At 46.4% G+C, this 13,623-nt stretch overlaps 1 protein-coding gene across 2 annotated transcripts in view; it reads left to right on the top strand.

Annotated features, from left to right (window-relative positions):
• The window catches only part of CEBPZ (CCAAT enhancer binding protein zeta), a 104,455-nt gene that overhangs the window by 38,174 nt on the left and 52,658 nt on the right, over positions 1–13,623 (top strand). For both annotated transcript variants that reach the window (XR_008891429.1, XM_056566969.1), the window contains exon 6: positions 5,477–5,565. Coding sequence is in view for 1 of the 2 variants with exons in the window: in XM_056566969.1 (XP_056422944.1) it covers positions 5,477–5,565 (89 nt within the window). In the remaining variant the exon portion in view is untranslated. The remainder of the gene's footprint in view (positions 1–5,476; positions 5,566–13,623) is intronic.

The raw sequence follows: 13,623 nt of genomic DNA, 5'->3' as shown, positions 1-13,623 counted from the left end.
TCCCTAATTTGGGCCTCAAAGTGCATGGTGTGCACTCACTCCTGAGCCCAGTCTTATTTCAAGGCAACAGTTTAGGGCCACTTATGAGCTATTTCCTTACTCTGAAAAAATGTTGTTCCAAATTTTGGGGGGCTCCTTATACCCCTTATGAAAAGGAAAACTTGGGGGCTACACCAACATGTTTGTGTGTTTAAAAAAAATAAAATAAAAAAAAAACACACTGGTGTTGGCCCATTTTCATTTTCACAAGAGGTTAAATTGGGAAAACGTTTAGTGCAATTTATCCAGAGGACAGGCAGACATAAAGTGCTGTGCGGGCGCACTGCAGGGCTCAGAAGTGAGAGAGCACCTTGTACATTTGAGGCCTAAACTGGTGATTTGCATTGGGATGACTGATGGTTGCAGAGATTTGACATAAACACTTAAAAAAAAAAACAACACCTTCAAACTACACCCCTCAAGGAACATAATAATAACACCACGGGTCTGACAGACTTTGAAACAGTGGTCCTTGAAAATGAAAAATTTTATTTTTCATATTCACGGTCCATGTTCTAAAAATCTGCCAAACGCTTGTGGGGTGTAAATGCTCACTTAAACCCCTTGTTACATTCCTTGAGGGGTGTCGTTTCTAGAAATGGGTCATATTGGGGGGGTTTCCACTGTTTTGGCACCATGAGGGCTTTATAAACGCAGCATGGCCCAAAACATCTATTCCAGTGAAATGCACTTTCCAAAAACCCACAGAGCACTTTAAGTTTGGGGTTACACAAACATGTTGGTCTTTCCCTTCTGAGCCTGCACAGCACTTAAAGGGGTACTCCACCCCTAGACATCTTATCCCCTATCCAAAGGATAGGGGATAAGATGTGTGATCGTGGGGGTCCCGCTGCTGGGGACCGCCGGGATCTCGGCTGCGGCTCCCCGCTGTCATTACTGCACAGAGCAAACTCGCTCTGTGCATAATGACAGGCAATACAGGGGCCAGAGCATCGTGACATCACGGCTCTGTTTTTCGTGATGTCACAGCCCGCCCCCTTAATGCAAGTCTATGGGAGGGGGTGTGACAGCTGCCATGCCCCCTCTCATAGACTTGTATTGAGGGGGGCGGGCCGTGATGTAACGAGAGGCGGATCCGTGATGTCACAATGCTCCGGCCCCTGTATTGCCAGTCATTACGCACAGAGCGAGTTTGCTCTGTGCAGCAATGACAGAGGGGAGCCGCAGCCGAGATCCCGGGGGTCCCCACCGGCGGGATCCCCGTGATCAGACATCTTATCCCCTATCCTTTGGAGATGTCTAGGGGCGGAGTACCCCTTTAAGGCTATATAGGGTATGTGTTACGAATTGTAAGGGACTTTTTCTACTTTAAATTTGGGGCTACAACAACATATTAACATAAAAAACGTGAGTTTGACTTTTTACCTCCGCTTTGCTGCTATTCCTGTAAATAATACCTAAGGGTACATTCACTCTACGTAATTCCCGCAGAACTCCTCCGCGAGACCCCTTCAAACTGAGCAATTTCAGCGGTGGACAATTTTGCCACTGAAATTGTTCCACCCAAAGAAGGAACATGTTCCTTCTTTGCGTGGAAGTGGAATCAATGGTGACAACTCAGGTCTGCCCGGTCCTACCGCCGAAGAATTTTGGCGGCGGCTGCCAGACCGAATCCCCACTGTGCCGACTAAATGGGAGTATAACTTTTTATGATAAGTTATTTGTTATCAGTACTTTGTACATTTCCTTGGTGTCCTTTTAGATGGTGTAGATTTGGGCCTTGATTTTGCTCTTTCCACACAAATTTGCAACATTTTACAAAAGTCGCAATTAATGAATATGTGACCCCTGCATGGTGAAAAGGATAAATGGTGTAGTAATTGTGTTAAGCAGATACCCTCTTTGTAAAAACACCGGTCATTCCACAGTCACCTACACTGCCCTCGTAAGGCTGCTTTCATGCATGCATGCATTAATAACGCACTATAACGGATTATAACGGATAATGGGATTTTCTAACGGACATTTGATGGCCGATTTTCAGGGTTCTCATAACGGAACATCAAACAGACCTTTAAAACGGATGAATTTTATAGTGTGGAAGCAGCCTAACATAGTAATATAGTTCATGAGGTTGAAAAAAGACAGGAGTCCATAAAGTTCAACCTATATCCCTAATGAGTCCCTACTGAGTTGATCCAGAGGAAGGCAAAAAACCCTCATACTAGAGGTAAAAATTCCTTCCCAACTCCAAATATGGCATCAGAATAAATCCCTGGATCAATGTTCTGTCCCTATGAATCTAGTATACGTAACCAGCGATGTTATTACTCTCCAAAAATGCATCCAGACCCGTTTTGAACTCTTTTACAGAGTTCACCAAGACCACCTCCTCAGGCAGAGAATTCCATAGTCTCACTGCTCTTACAGTAAAGAACCCCCGTCTGTGCTGGTGTAGAAACCTTCTTTCCTCTAGACGTAGAGGATGCCCCCTTGTTATAGATACAGTCCTGGGTATAAATAGATCATGGGAGAAATATCTGTATTGCCCCCTGATATATTTATACATAGTTATTAGGTCGCCCCTAAGCCTTCTTGTTTCTAAACTAAATAACCCTAATTATGATAATCTTTCTGGGTACTGTAGTCCTCCCATTCCCCATATTACTCTGGTTGTCCGTCTATGAACCCTCTCCAGCTCCACTATATCTTTCTTGTACACTGGTGCCCAGTACTGTACACAGTATTCTATGTGTGGTCTGACTAGTGATTTTGTACAGCAGTGGAATTATTTCCTTGTCGTGGGCATCTATGCCCCTATTGATGCACCCCATGATTTTATTAGCCTTGGCAGCAGCTGCCCGAAACTGGTCACTACAGCTAAATTTACTATTAACTAAGACTCCTAAGTCCTTTTCCATGTCAGTCGTCCCAAGTGTTCTCCCATTTAATACAAAATCCCAGCCCGGATTTTTCCTCCCCATGCGCATTACCTTACATTTATCAGTGTTGAGCCTCATTTGCCACTTCCCAGCCCAAACCTCCAACCTATCCAGATCCATTTGTAACAGTGCACTGTCCTCTATAGTGTTTAACGCTTTACAGAGTTTAGTATCGTCTGCAAAGATTGCTACTTTACTATTCAACCCCTCTACAAGGTCATTAATAAATATATTAAACAGAACAGGACCCAAGACTGACCCCTGTGGTACCCCACTAGTAACAGTCACCCAACCAGAATAAGTACCATTAATAACCACCCTCTGTTTCCTATGACTGAGCCAGTTACCTACCCACCTACACATATTCTCTCCCAGCCCCATCCTTCTCTTTTTATGCACCAATCTTTTATGAGGCTCAATTTGATCAGTTCAGTGACCAGGGAGCATCGCTGGCTACGACTGAGGCTATCTGCAGAGGTCAGGGCATCCCCCTCTGGTGAAAACGGTGGCTGGCTCCCTGCAATCTTCATATCCCTAAGCCAAAATGTTGGGGATAATTCTTCAGCCTTAAAATTCTCTCGTGTCCCCTTCTCACTGCCTCCTATTTCTTGGGTTCAGAGCAACACTAAATGACCTTACCCTTCCTTGGGCCCAAGTCTTGTTCTATATAACAGGGTGACTGGAGCATTGAAACACTGATCAGGTGTCGAGGAGGCAAGTAAAGGCCCTTCCGCCGTCCCCTCAGCTAATTGGTACACTGCGGTTTCACTGTGGTGGTCCTGTTCAGCTCTGCTGAGCAGCCTGGAGTAGTTTTTTTAAATTTATATATATATATATATATATATATATATATATATATATATATATATATTGTTTACTGCATATATATATATATATATATATATATATAAGGGATCGACCGATATCGTTTTTTTTTAGGGCCGATACCGATAATCGGTGGAGGTTAGGGCCGATAGCCGATAACTTATACCGATATTCCGGTATAAGTTATCGGCTATTTATCCCCCCGCGACACCGCTGCAGATCATTGATTTAAAGCGGGCACTTTAAATCAATGCACTGCAGTGGCTTTTGCAGTGCCATAGGCCGCCGCCGCCACCACCCGCTTCTCTCCCCCTACCTGTCAGGGTGGTCCGGGCCATCCTTCCTTCCTGTAGTGACCGGTATAGCGGTATGGGCAAAAATCCATACCGGTATACCGCCCAGCACTACGGTGGGGGGTGCGACGCGGTGGGTCGGGAGGGCGGTCGCGGTGCGGCGGATCGGGGGGGGGGGGTGATCGCGGGGCATTATCGGCTTATCGGCAAGGTAATTGCCGATACGATAATGCCCAAAATCGTAATTATCGGCCGATAATATCGGCCATACCGATAATCAGTCGATCCCTAATATATATATCTTAGACGCCACAATAAACTTTGATTGCGGCGTCTAAAGGGTTTGTGATCTGTGATTCCAGCATTGGCCACAGACACGCTCAGATCCTGGAGCACCTCATAGAAGGGTATTATTAGAGATTGTAGAAGTTCTTGTGTATGCCCTCTTGATGTGGCATGCATGGGATAGGCTCCATTTTGATTTGCAAATGCATGATTATGTGGGTCCTGTAATGCCGCCTATATTTCCCATGAATCCACTGGTTGAGGATCAGGTGCTAGTGCTGGAGGTTACACAGGGTAAGTGTGTTTGGGTAAATTCACATATCATACAGTTTAGATAAGATTTATTATTCATAGTGTCTTGGTTAAAGAAATAATGTCATGAGGCAAAAGTTATTTAACCTATAAAAACAACAAGAGTTGAGCGAACTTACAGTAAATTGGCTCGTAGAGAACCTCACAGCTCGGCTGTTGATTACTTTAGTCTGCATAAATTAGTTCAGCTTTCCAAGGGCTCCAGTTGCCTGGAAGAGGTGGATACCGACCTAGGAGTCCTAAGACTGTCATCCCTGACTTTTCCAGGCAACCAGAGCCCTTGGAAAGCTGAACTAATTTACACAGACTAAAGTAATCAACAGCTGAGCTGCGAGGTTCACTACGCGCCAATTTACTGTAAGTTCGCTCAACTCTAAACACAACTGAGTTGTTGTTTAAAGATGAAGTATTTAGGCTGTGTTCACATGTTAAATGTTTACTGCATTTTTGTTACTTATGCTGCAATTTTCCAAAATAGTGGTAAAAATGACACATTTAACTTTGATTTGCACAATTGCAGTACAGTATCACAATTTTTGGTGAAAAACTTAATCAAGAAACCCAGTGTGTAAACACAGCCTTACAGATGGTGCTGGGAGTGACCAGGGATCTATCAGTAGGGAGATCTGTGATGCTTACATTAGGTCTGTCAGTACAGTGCAGGGAACTTCTATTTCCTCACTTTATTTGGCTTCAAACTGCAAATGACTGACCATTTACGTAATGCTATATACTTTGCATCTTCATTTGGACATTGTTAATATAATCGCAATAAAAATAAAATCAAAGTTTGCTAATTTCTCCTTTTTTCATTTAAAGGCATAAAGAATTCAGGCCAATATGATCCAATGAATAGAAACCCTTTATTCTGTGGAGCTGATAACACAAGTGTTTGGGAAATTAAAAAGGTAAAATATGCTTAAGTCAGTCATTATTGTAATTCTAAAAGTGTGCAGCTAGGTTCGCACTACAGAAGTTAGCAATGGCATTCTGCTGCACAGAGCACACTATAAGATTTTGGTGGTGGATTTTTCGCCGCTGAAATAATGCTGCCAATAGAATGAGCTTGCTCATTCTTTAGGCAGATTCTGTTCTGAAGACATTGCTATCTATGGGGACGGCAGTGTTTACGTGGCCCTAGTGTTGACTGATTCAGTCGCCGCTGGCCACACGCTAAATCTCCCACCGAATTTCATCTTGCCAGAAATTCCATAGCGTAATCCTAGCCTTACTGTCACTTAGAATAGGTTTGTGAAGCAGCACACACAGTGCATTAGGGCTTCACGAACCTATTCTTGTCATATCTAGGTTGATAATGCAGGCAACTGTATAGTCACAAATAACACCTTTGCAATCCCTCCGAGAGTCGATCGGAGGGGCAAGGTCTCCCATGTGCCAAGGCCGCACTGCTCTGCTTAAGTGACTCTGTTGATTAACACACAGGAGTTTCCTACCCATTGAAGCCCTGTGTCCTTCTCCTGCCCATGCTGGCCCTGCCTAGCATAGCGGGCCCAGGCCCAGCCTCACCAACTTGTCTGGCAGACTTCCAGAGGAATTGCAAATGCCTTTTTTTTTTTTGTTCAGCAGGCTGCATTATTAACACGGTTATGCCTAGAATAGGCTATTGAAGCCTTAGTTCATGTAAACAAATTTTTTTTTTTTTTAAACCCTTCCCGCAACAGGACGTATGCATACGAGCAAGTTGCTAGCTTGTTAGCACAACTGGACGTATCATATGTCCTAGCGGTCTCCTTCTCTGCGCTGCAGGAGATAGCCGGCGGGACCGAGCTGTCAATTACCGCAGCTGCTGAGACCGGTGTCAGCAGCATTAAACCCATAGATGCCGTGATCAGTCCTGCTCACTGAATCTGGGGTTGACAGGGGGAGGGGGGGTCCCCCTGTCCAACAATGGTGATCCTGATGGTGATACAGATGTACTGCAGCATAGTATAACAGGTAAAAAGTGAAAGTAAAAAAAATAAAAATGTTTTAAATAAATGAAGTGTAAAAAAAAAAGTAAATAAAAAATAGTAAGAAATACCCCTTTCCCAATAAAACCATATATTGTCACAAAAAAAACCTCCCAAGCCTACATAATGGGTATCATCTGTAATGACTTGTACAATAAATTGATAATTATACTTATCCAGCATAAAAATCCACCGTAAAAAAAACAAAACACTAATAGCACAAATTTTGGTCCAAAACGTGGAATATTGGAATAAAAAAATCAAAATGGCATTCATCCCAAAAATGGTACCAATAAAAAGTAAAGCTTGTCCCACTAAAAATAAGCCCTCAAACAATGGCATGGGACAGAAAATAAAAAAGTTATGGCTGTCAGAATATGACAACATAAAAAGGGGGAAAAAGTTTTTGTTGAGAAAAGGGGAAAAAAAAGAACAAAAAAGCTATATAAATTGGGTAACGCCATAATCATACCGACCCACAGAATAAAAATAACAATTTTTACCATACAGTGAATTCTATAAAAATGTTCAAATTTTTCACAATACTATGTTGATTTATGCAGCAATTTTTGTGAAAAATGCCAAAGATTTACTACTAATATGAAGTACAATGTGTCACGAAAAACAATCTCCAAATTGCTAAGTTAAAGCATGTCAGAAGTATTACCACTTAAAGAGACACAGAAGAGATTTGAAAAATTGGGCTTGGTCATCAAGGTAAAAACTGTCAGCGTCCTTAAGGGGTTAATGCAGTGATACCACATATGTATAGCTTATATATATTACAATGAAGCCCAGTTTATCCCCTTCCCGCAAAATGACTTATAAAAATGTCATGTTATGCTGGTAGTTCGCGCAGCATGACGTTTATATAAGTCATTCAGTTAACCCAGCGATGGGCGGCATTGCACGGCTTAACAGGCAGAAGTCCCGCTGTTACCAGCGGGAGGCAACTTCTGCAAGACGAACACACCCCCCCCCAGGACCATCTGTGGACCATCTGGTCCTGGTCAGCGATCACTGTGATTGGTCCCTGTGGACCGATCACAGTGTCTCAGCTGACTGGGGGGGATAAAGTTAAATTCTCCCGCTCTGCCTGCCCCTAGAAGTTCGGGCAGAGCAGGGCAAGATGAGAGCTGCAGTGGGGACATATCAGAGGACCAGCGCAGGCAGCGGGGACCGGGGATCGGCAGCAGGCAAGTGGAGGATGCGGCGTCGGCATCAGAGGTAGCAGTTAAGATCGCTGTTAAATGATCTTCACTGCTTCTTCTAGGAGTTTCAAAACTACAACTCCCAGCATGCCCAGACTACCTTTGGCTGTCCGGGCATGCTGGGTGTTGTACTTTTGCAACATCTGGAGGGCCACAGTTTGGAGACCACTGTGCAGTGGTCTCCAATCTGTGCTCTTCCAGATGTTTCAAAACTACAACTCTAAGCATGCCCAGACAGTCCAGGAATGCTGGGAGTTGTAATTCGGGAACATCTGAAGGGCCAGATGTGACATAACTACAACTCCCAGCATGCCTGGGCAGTCTGGGCATGCTTGGAGTTGAAGTTTTGCAACATCTGGAGGGCTACTGTTTGGAGACCACTGTGTAGTGGTGCCCAAACTGTTCTCCTCCAGTTGTTGCAAAACTACAACTCCCAGCATGCCCATTCATTGTCCAGTAGTATTGCAACAACTTGAGGCACACTGGTTGGGAAACATTGTCTGTTTCCTAACTCAGTGTTTCCCAACCCGTGCTCCTCCAGCTGTTGCAAAAGTATAACTCCAAGCATGCACTGACAGACAGTACATGCTGGGAGTTGTAGTTTTGCAACAGCTGGAGGCACAAGGGTTGGGAAAGTAACAAACTCTGTGTGTTTTGCATCTAGTGTGCCTCCAGCTGTTGTATAACTACAACCATCAGTATGCACGGACAGCCAAAGGGCATGCTGGAAGTTGTAGTAGTATGCCTCCAGCTATTGCATAACTACAAGTCCCAGCATGCCTTTCTGTTTGTGCAATGTGAATGGCGGGGTTCACAGTGAGTTTCTCCCCCCCCCAATAAAAATGAAAAATATCTGGTACGGCATTGTTTCTAAAACGGAGCCTCCAGCTGTTTCAAAACTACAACTACCAGTATTGCCGGACAGCCATTCTGTGTCCAGGCATGCTGGGAGTTTGGCAACAGCTGGAGGCACCCTTTTTGGGAATCACTGGCGTAGAATACCCCTATGTCCCCACCCCTATGCAAATCCCTAATTTAGGCCTCTCTCTCGCTTCGCAGCCCTGTCGCATTTCAAAGCAACAGTTTAGTGCCACATATGGGGTATTTCCGTACACGGGAGAAATTGCCTAACAAATTTTGGGGGTCTTTTTCTCCTTTTATCCCTTATTTACCAAAAGGTAAAGTTGGGGTCTACAACATGTTGTTGTAAAAATTTATTTTTTCTCAATTGGCTCCATTGGGGGACACAGACCGTGGGGTATATGCTGCTGTCACTAGGAGGCTTGTCACTATGGTAATAAGAAAGTAGGCCCCTCCCAGCAGGGTATACCCACCTACAGGCACCTGAGCTAACCAGTTTTTAGCTTTAGTGTCTGTAGGAGGCAGACGCTGGTCTGGAGCCCTGGTCGCTTATTTTCAAATTTTTTTTAGTTCGGGAAGTTTAGTTAGAATTTCTCTCCCTTTATTTTTTCTTTTTTTAGATGGAGTCTCAGGAACCCGGTGTTCACGGTTTCCCCATTTGCGAAGAAGGAGCACAGACATCAAGTCATGTACTGTCAACCCCTTCTCACCAACGGTCAGCACCTGGGATTGTACCTTATGGGTCCGTGTCCCCCTAACTCCCTGCTCGCCTCGCCAACCTTCTAGGGAGACTCTCTCGCCCTCTCCACATTTTAAGCGCTCTTGCAAGCGTCATAGGGGTCAGCCCTCCGACTCATCACCACTGTCCGCTAGCAGGCACCGGAGCTCTCCTCACAGATATCGCTCCTCTGCTCCTGCTCTCCGTCAGCTCCCCCTTTCCAGGGGCCATTCTCCTGGTTGCAGCTCTCGATCTCCAGGTCTGCGTACCAGGTCAGCTTCGCCTTCATCCAAGGCTGCCTCCAGCCACTCCCTCTCTCCTCGGGACCTGGTAGATGAGGCTTCAGGTTCTGCCTCTGACCGAACTGATACAGCCGGCATGGTTTTACATCTTTGTGTCTGCCGTCCTGGACACCTTTCACCTACAGGACCCAGGAACTTCGGACGCAGTCCCAGAAGTTTCCTTTCATCGCTCTCGTCCCGCACCTAAGGCTTTCAGCTGTCATGCTGAATTTGACGCATAGCTGGAGAATGCCTGGAAACATCCCTTACAAGCGTTTTTAAGGCACTAAGAAGATTCAGGCTTAGTTCCCATTTGCCAAGAACCTCATTGCAAAATGGACATCTCCACCAACTGTGGATCCACCTGTCTCCCGCCTGTCAAAGGCAACTACTCTGCCCCTGGCAGACGCGGCTTCCTTCAAAGACCTGGCGGACAAACGAATTGAAAATCTGGCAGGATCTTCCTTCCTTCCGGCCTTTGCTTCTGCCTGGGCATCGAAGGTCCTTTCAATCTGGGCTTCTCAGCTCCGCCAAGGCATTCTACCTGGGTCCCCTGCTGAGGACCTGGCACACTTGGCCATCCAGCTCTCTAATGTTGGAGACTATTTGTGCTCTGCTTCCCTGCAGTCCACCCAGTGTACGGCCTTCGCCACAGGTAATCTAGTAGCTCTTCATCGTTCCATGCGGCTCAAGGCATGGGACGCTGATGCCGCTTCTAAGATGTCTCTTACAGAACTTCCTTTTACGTGTTCTAGACTGTTTGGTAAGCGCCTGGATGAGATTATCTCTGAGGTGACAGGAGTTCCTTATGGCCTCAGAATAAATCTCGCACCACTAGCTTCTGTCGAAAGTCCACCTCCTTTCGGTCCTTACGTATACCTCCAATAAAAGTTCCAAACAGGCGTGCTCATAGGACAAGAGGACTCCTTCCTTCAAGGCCCATCTCTCCTGGAAGTCTGATAACCGTTCCGTCCGTTTCACGGCCAAAGCAGGCTCCAGTAAACCTACCTCCACCTGAAGGGACGCCCCCCACCCACGGATTATTTGAGGGCGCCTGTTACTCTTCCGGGACGTCTGGACCCCTCAGGTGCAGGACTCCAGGGTCCGAGATGTCGTTTCCAAGGGCTACTGGATCGGGGTTCGCTTCCTTTCCAAAGGATTTTTTTTGGCTGGCTCTTCTGATGGGAGTTCGGACTCTCCAGAACCCTGTTCCAGTCTCCATTCGATTCTGCATGGAGGTCCTGGGCCGGATGGTTGCGGCCATGGAAGCCGTTCCTTTTGCCCAGTTCCATTATCGTCCGCTTCAACTGTCTCTCCTGTCCCGGTGGGACAGGTCTCCACTGTCCCTCAATCGCAGGATCATTCTTCCACCCAAGTCTCGCCAGTCCCTTCTCTGGTGGCTTCAAACCCCTCTTCTTTGTTTGGGGCAGTCCTTTCTGCCACTTCACTGGCAGGTCGTGATGACGGATGCCAGTCTCAGCGGTTGGGGAGGAGTTTTCAGGGACCGGACAGTCCAGGGCCTCTGGTCCTCACGAGAAGCCCTTCTCCCCGTCAACATCTTGGAATTGAATGCAATTTATCTTTGTCTGCTCCATTGGGAGTGCCTTCTTCTGGGCCTTCCTGTTCGTGTCCAGTCGGACAATTCCACGGCGGTGGCATATATCAATCACCAGGGAGGCACGCACAGCTCTGCAGCGATGGCCAAGGTCTCAAAGATTCTTCTTTGGGCAGAACTCAGGGTTCTGTCCATCTCGGCGATTCACATACCAGGAGTAGACAATTAGGAAGCGGACTTTCTCAGTCGATTCTCGGCTGACCCCAGCGAGTGGTCCCTTCATCTGGAGATATTTGTGATCATCTACAACCTCTAGGGCACTCTGTACGTAGACCTGTTCGCGTCTTGCCACAACCATAAAGTTTCTCGCTTTGTGACGAAGTCCCGGGATCCCCTGGCCCTAGCCACGGACACCCTGGTGGTCCCCTGGTCCAACTTCGTCCTCCCCTATCTCTTCCCTCCTCTTCCCTCTTCTTCCCAGGGTACTGAGGAAACGCAAAGCAGAAGGCGTTCCCGCCATTCTCGTGACCCTGGATTGGCCCAGACGGGCGTGGTACGCAGACGTGGTTCTTCTAGTGGACGACGTTCCACTGCGCCTCCCTCTCCGTCTGGACCTTCTTTCTCAGGCTTCTTTGCCACCCCAATTTACAGTTGCTGCATATGATGGCATGGCGGTTGAGATCGCTGTTTTAAGAGCCAGAGGATTCTCTGCCCAAGTTGTTCCCACTATCATCAGGGCACGTAAGCCCTCTTCTGCAAAGGTTAACTACCGTACTTGGCGGTCTTATTTTGGTTGGTGTGAATCTCGCTCCTTTTCTCCAGTCACGTTTTCTCTCCCGCTACTTCTTTCCTTTTTACAGTTGGGGTTGGAACAACATTTGCCCCTTAGTTCCTTTAAAGGACAAGTTTCGGCTCTTTCCGATATTTTTCAAAGGCTGGCATCTGATCCTCATATCCGGACCTTCCTCCAGGGGGTAGCTCACGCGGCTCTGCCTTACAGATCACCCACTCCTCCTTGGGATCTGAACTTGGTTCTTGGGGCCCTAAAGGGCACCCCTTTTGAACCTCTCAGGGACATTCCCCTTTGTCTACTTTCCTGGAAAGTGGCCTTCCTTATTGCGGTCACTTCCATTAGGAAGAGCTGGCGGCTCTCCCTACCTGATCATCCACCAGGACAAAATTGTTTTTCGTCCGGTGCCGTCCTTTTTGCCTAAGGTTGTTTCTGCCTTTCATCTCAATGAGGACATTGTCCTTTTGTCCGGCTCCATCTCATCCTAGAGAACGCTTGTTCCACAAGCTGGATGTGGTTCGGGCTGTTCAGACCTACCTCTGTTACTTCCTCTTTTCTTCCTCTTTTCGGCAGAGTGACTCCTTCATTCTCTGCTTCGAAGGACACCATTTCTCGGTGGATCCGGTCTGCTTTTTCAGAAGCTTACCGCTGCAAGGGGAATACCCCACCCTTCAGGGTCTCGGCTCATTCCACTCGCTCTGTTGGGGCCTCCTGGGCTCTCCGTAACAAGGCTTCGGCCTTGCAAGTTTGTAAGGCGGCCACCTGGTTGTCTTTGTATACTTCTACAAAATTCTACCAGGTTCATACCTTTTGCATCTGCTGATGCTAGTCTGGGTCTCAAGGTGTTGCAGGCGTCGGTGGTCCATCCTTCCAACTGACTTGGTCTCTTTGCCCACCCTTTGGTCTTCTTCTGACCTGTCGGTTCTCTCCCACTGCTCTGGGACTAAAACTGGTTAGCTCAGGTGCCTGTAGGCAGGTATACCCTGCTGAGAGGGGCCGACTTTTTTATTACAATAGTGTCAAGTCTCCTAGTGACAGCAGCATATACCCCACGGTCTGTGTCCCCCAATGGATCCTCCGAGAGAGATTTTAAGTTAAGCATAAAAATCTCCTTTTACACTAACTTGCTGGTGTTGCCCCATACTTTTTATTTTCACAAGAGGTAAAAGGAAAAAAAAGACCCCCAAAATTTGTAACGCAATTTCTCCTGAAATACCCCATATGTGGACGCAAAATGCTCTGCGGGCTCAGGAGTGAGATCGCCATGTACATTTGAGGTGATATGCACAGGGATGACTGATCAGTACAGTGATTCTGACATAAACACACAAAAAATTTAAAACACCCTCGTAACCCCATTTTGGAAACTACACCCCTTAAGGAACGTAACAAGGGGGGTAAAGTGAGCCTTAATTACCCACAGGTGTTTGAAGAATTTACGTTGAAACTAAAATGCTGGTGTTATCCCAAATTTTTCATTTTCACAAGGGATAATAGGAAAAAAGCCCCCCAAAATTTGTAACCCCATTTCTTCGGAGTAAGAACATACCCTATATGTGGACGTAAAGTGCTCTGCTGGC

The sequence above is a fragment of the Hyla sarda genome, chromosome 3, assembly GCF_029499605.1.
Source record: "Hyla sarda isolate aHylSar1 chromosome 3, aHylSar1.hap1, whole genome shotgun sequence".
NCBI classification, from domain to species: Eukaryota; Metazoa; Chordata; class Amphibia; order Anura; family Hylidae; genus Hyla; species Hyla sarda.
Note: the sequence above shows the minus strand (reverse complement) of the source record. Positions and strands in the feature narration are given on the sequence as shown.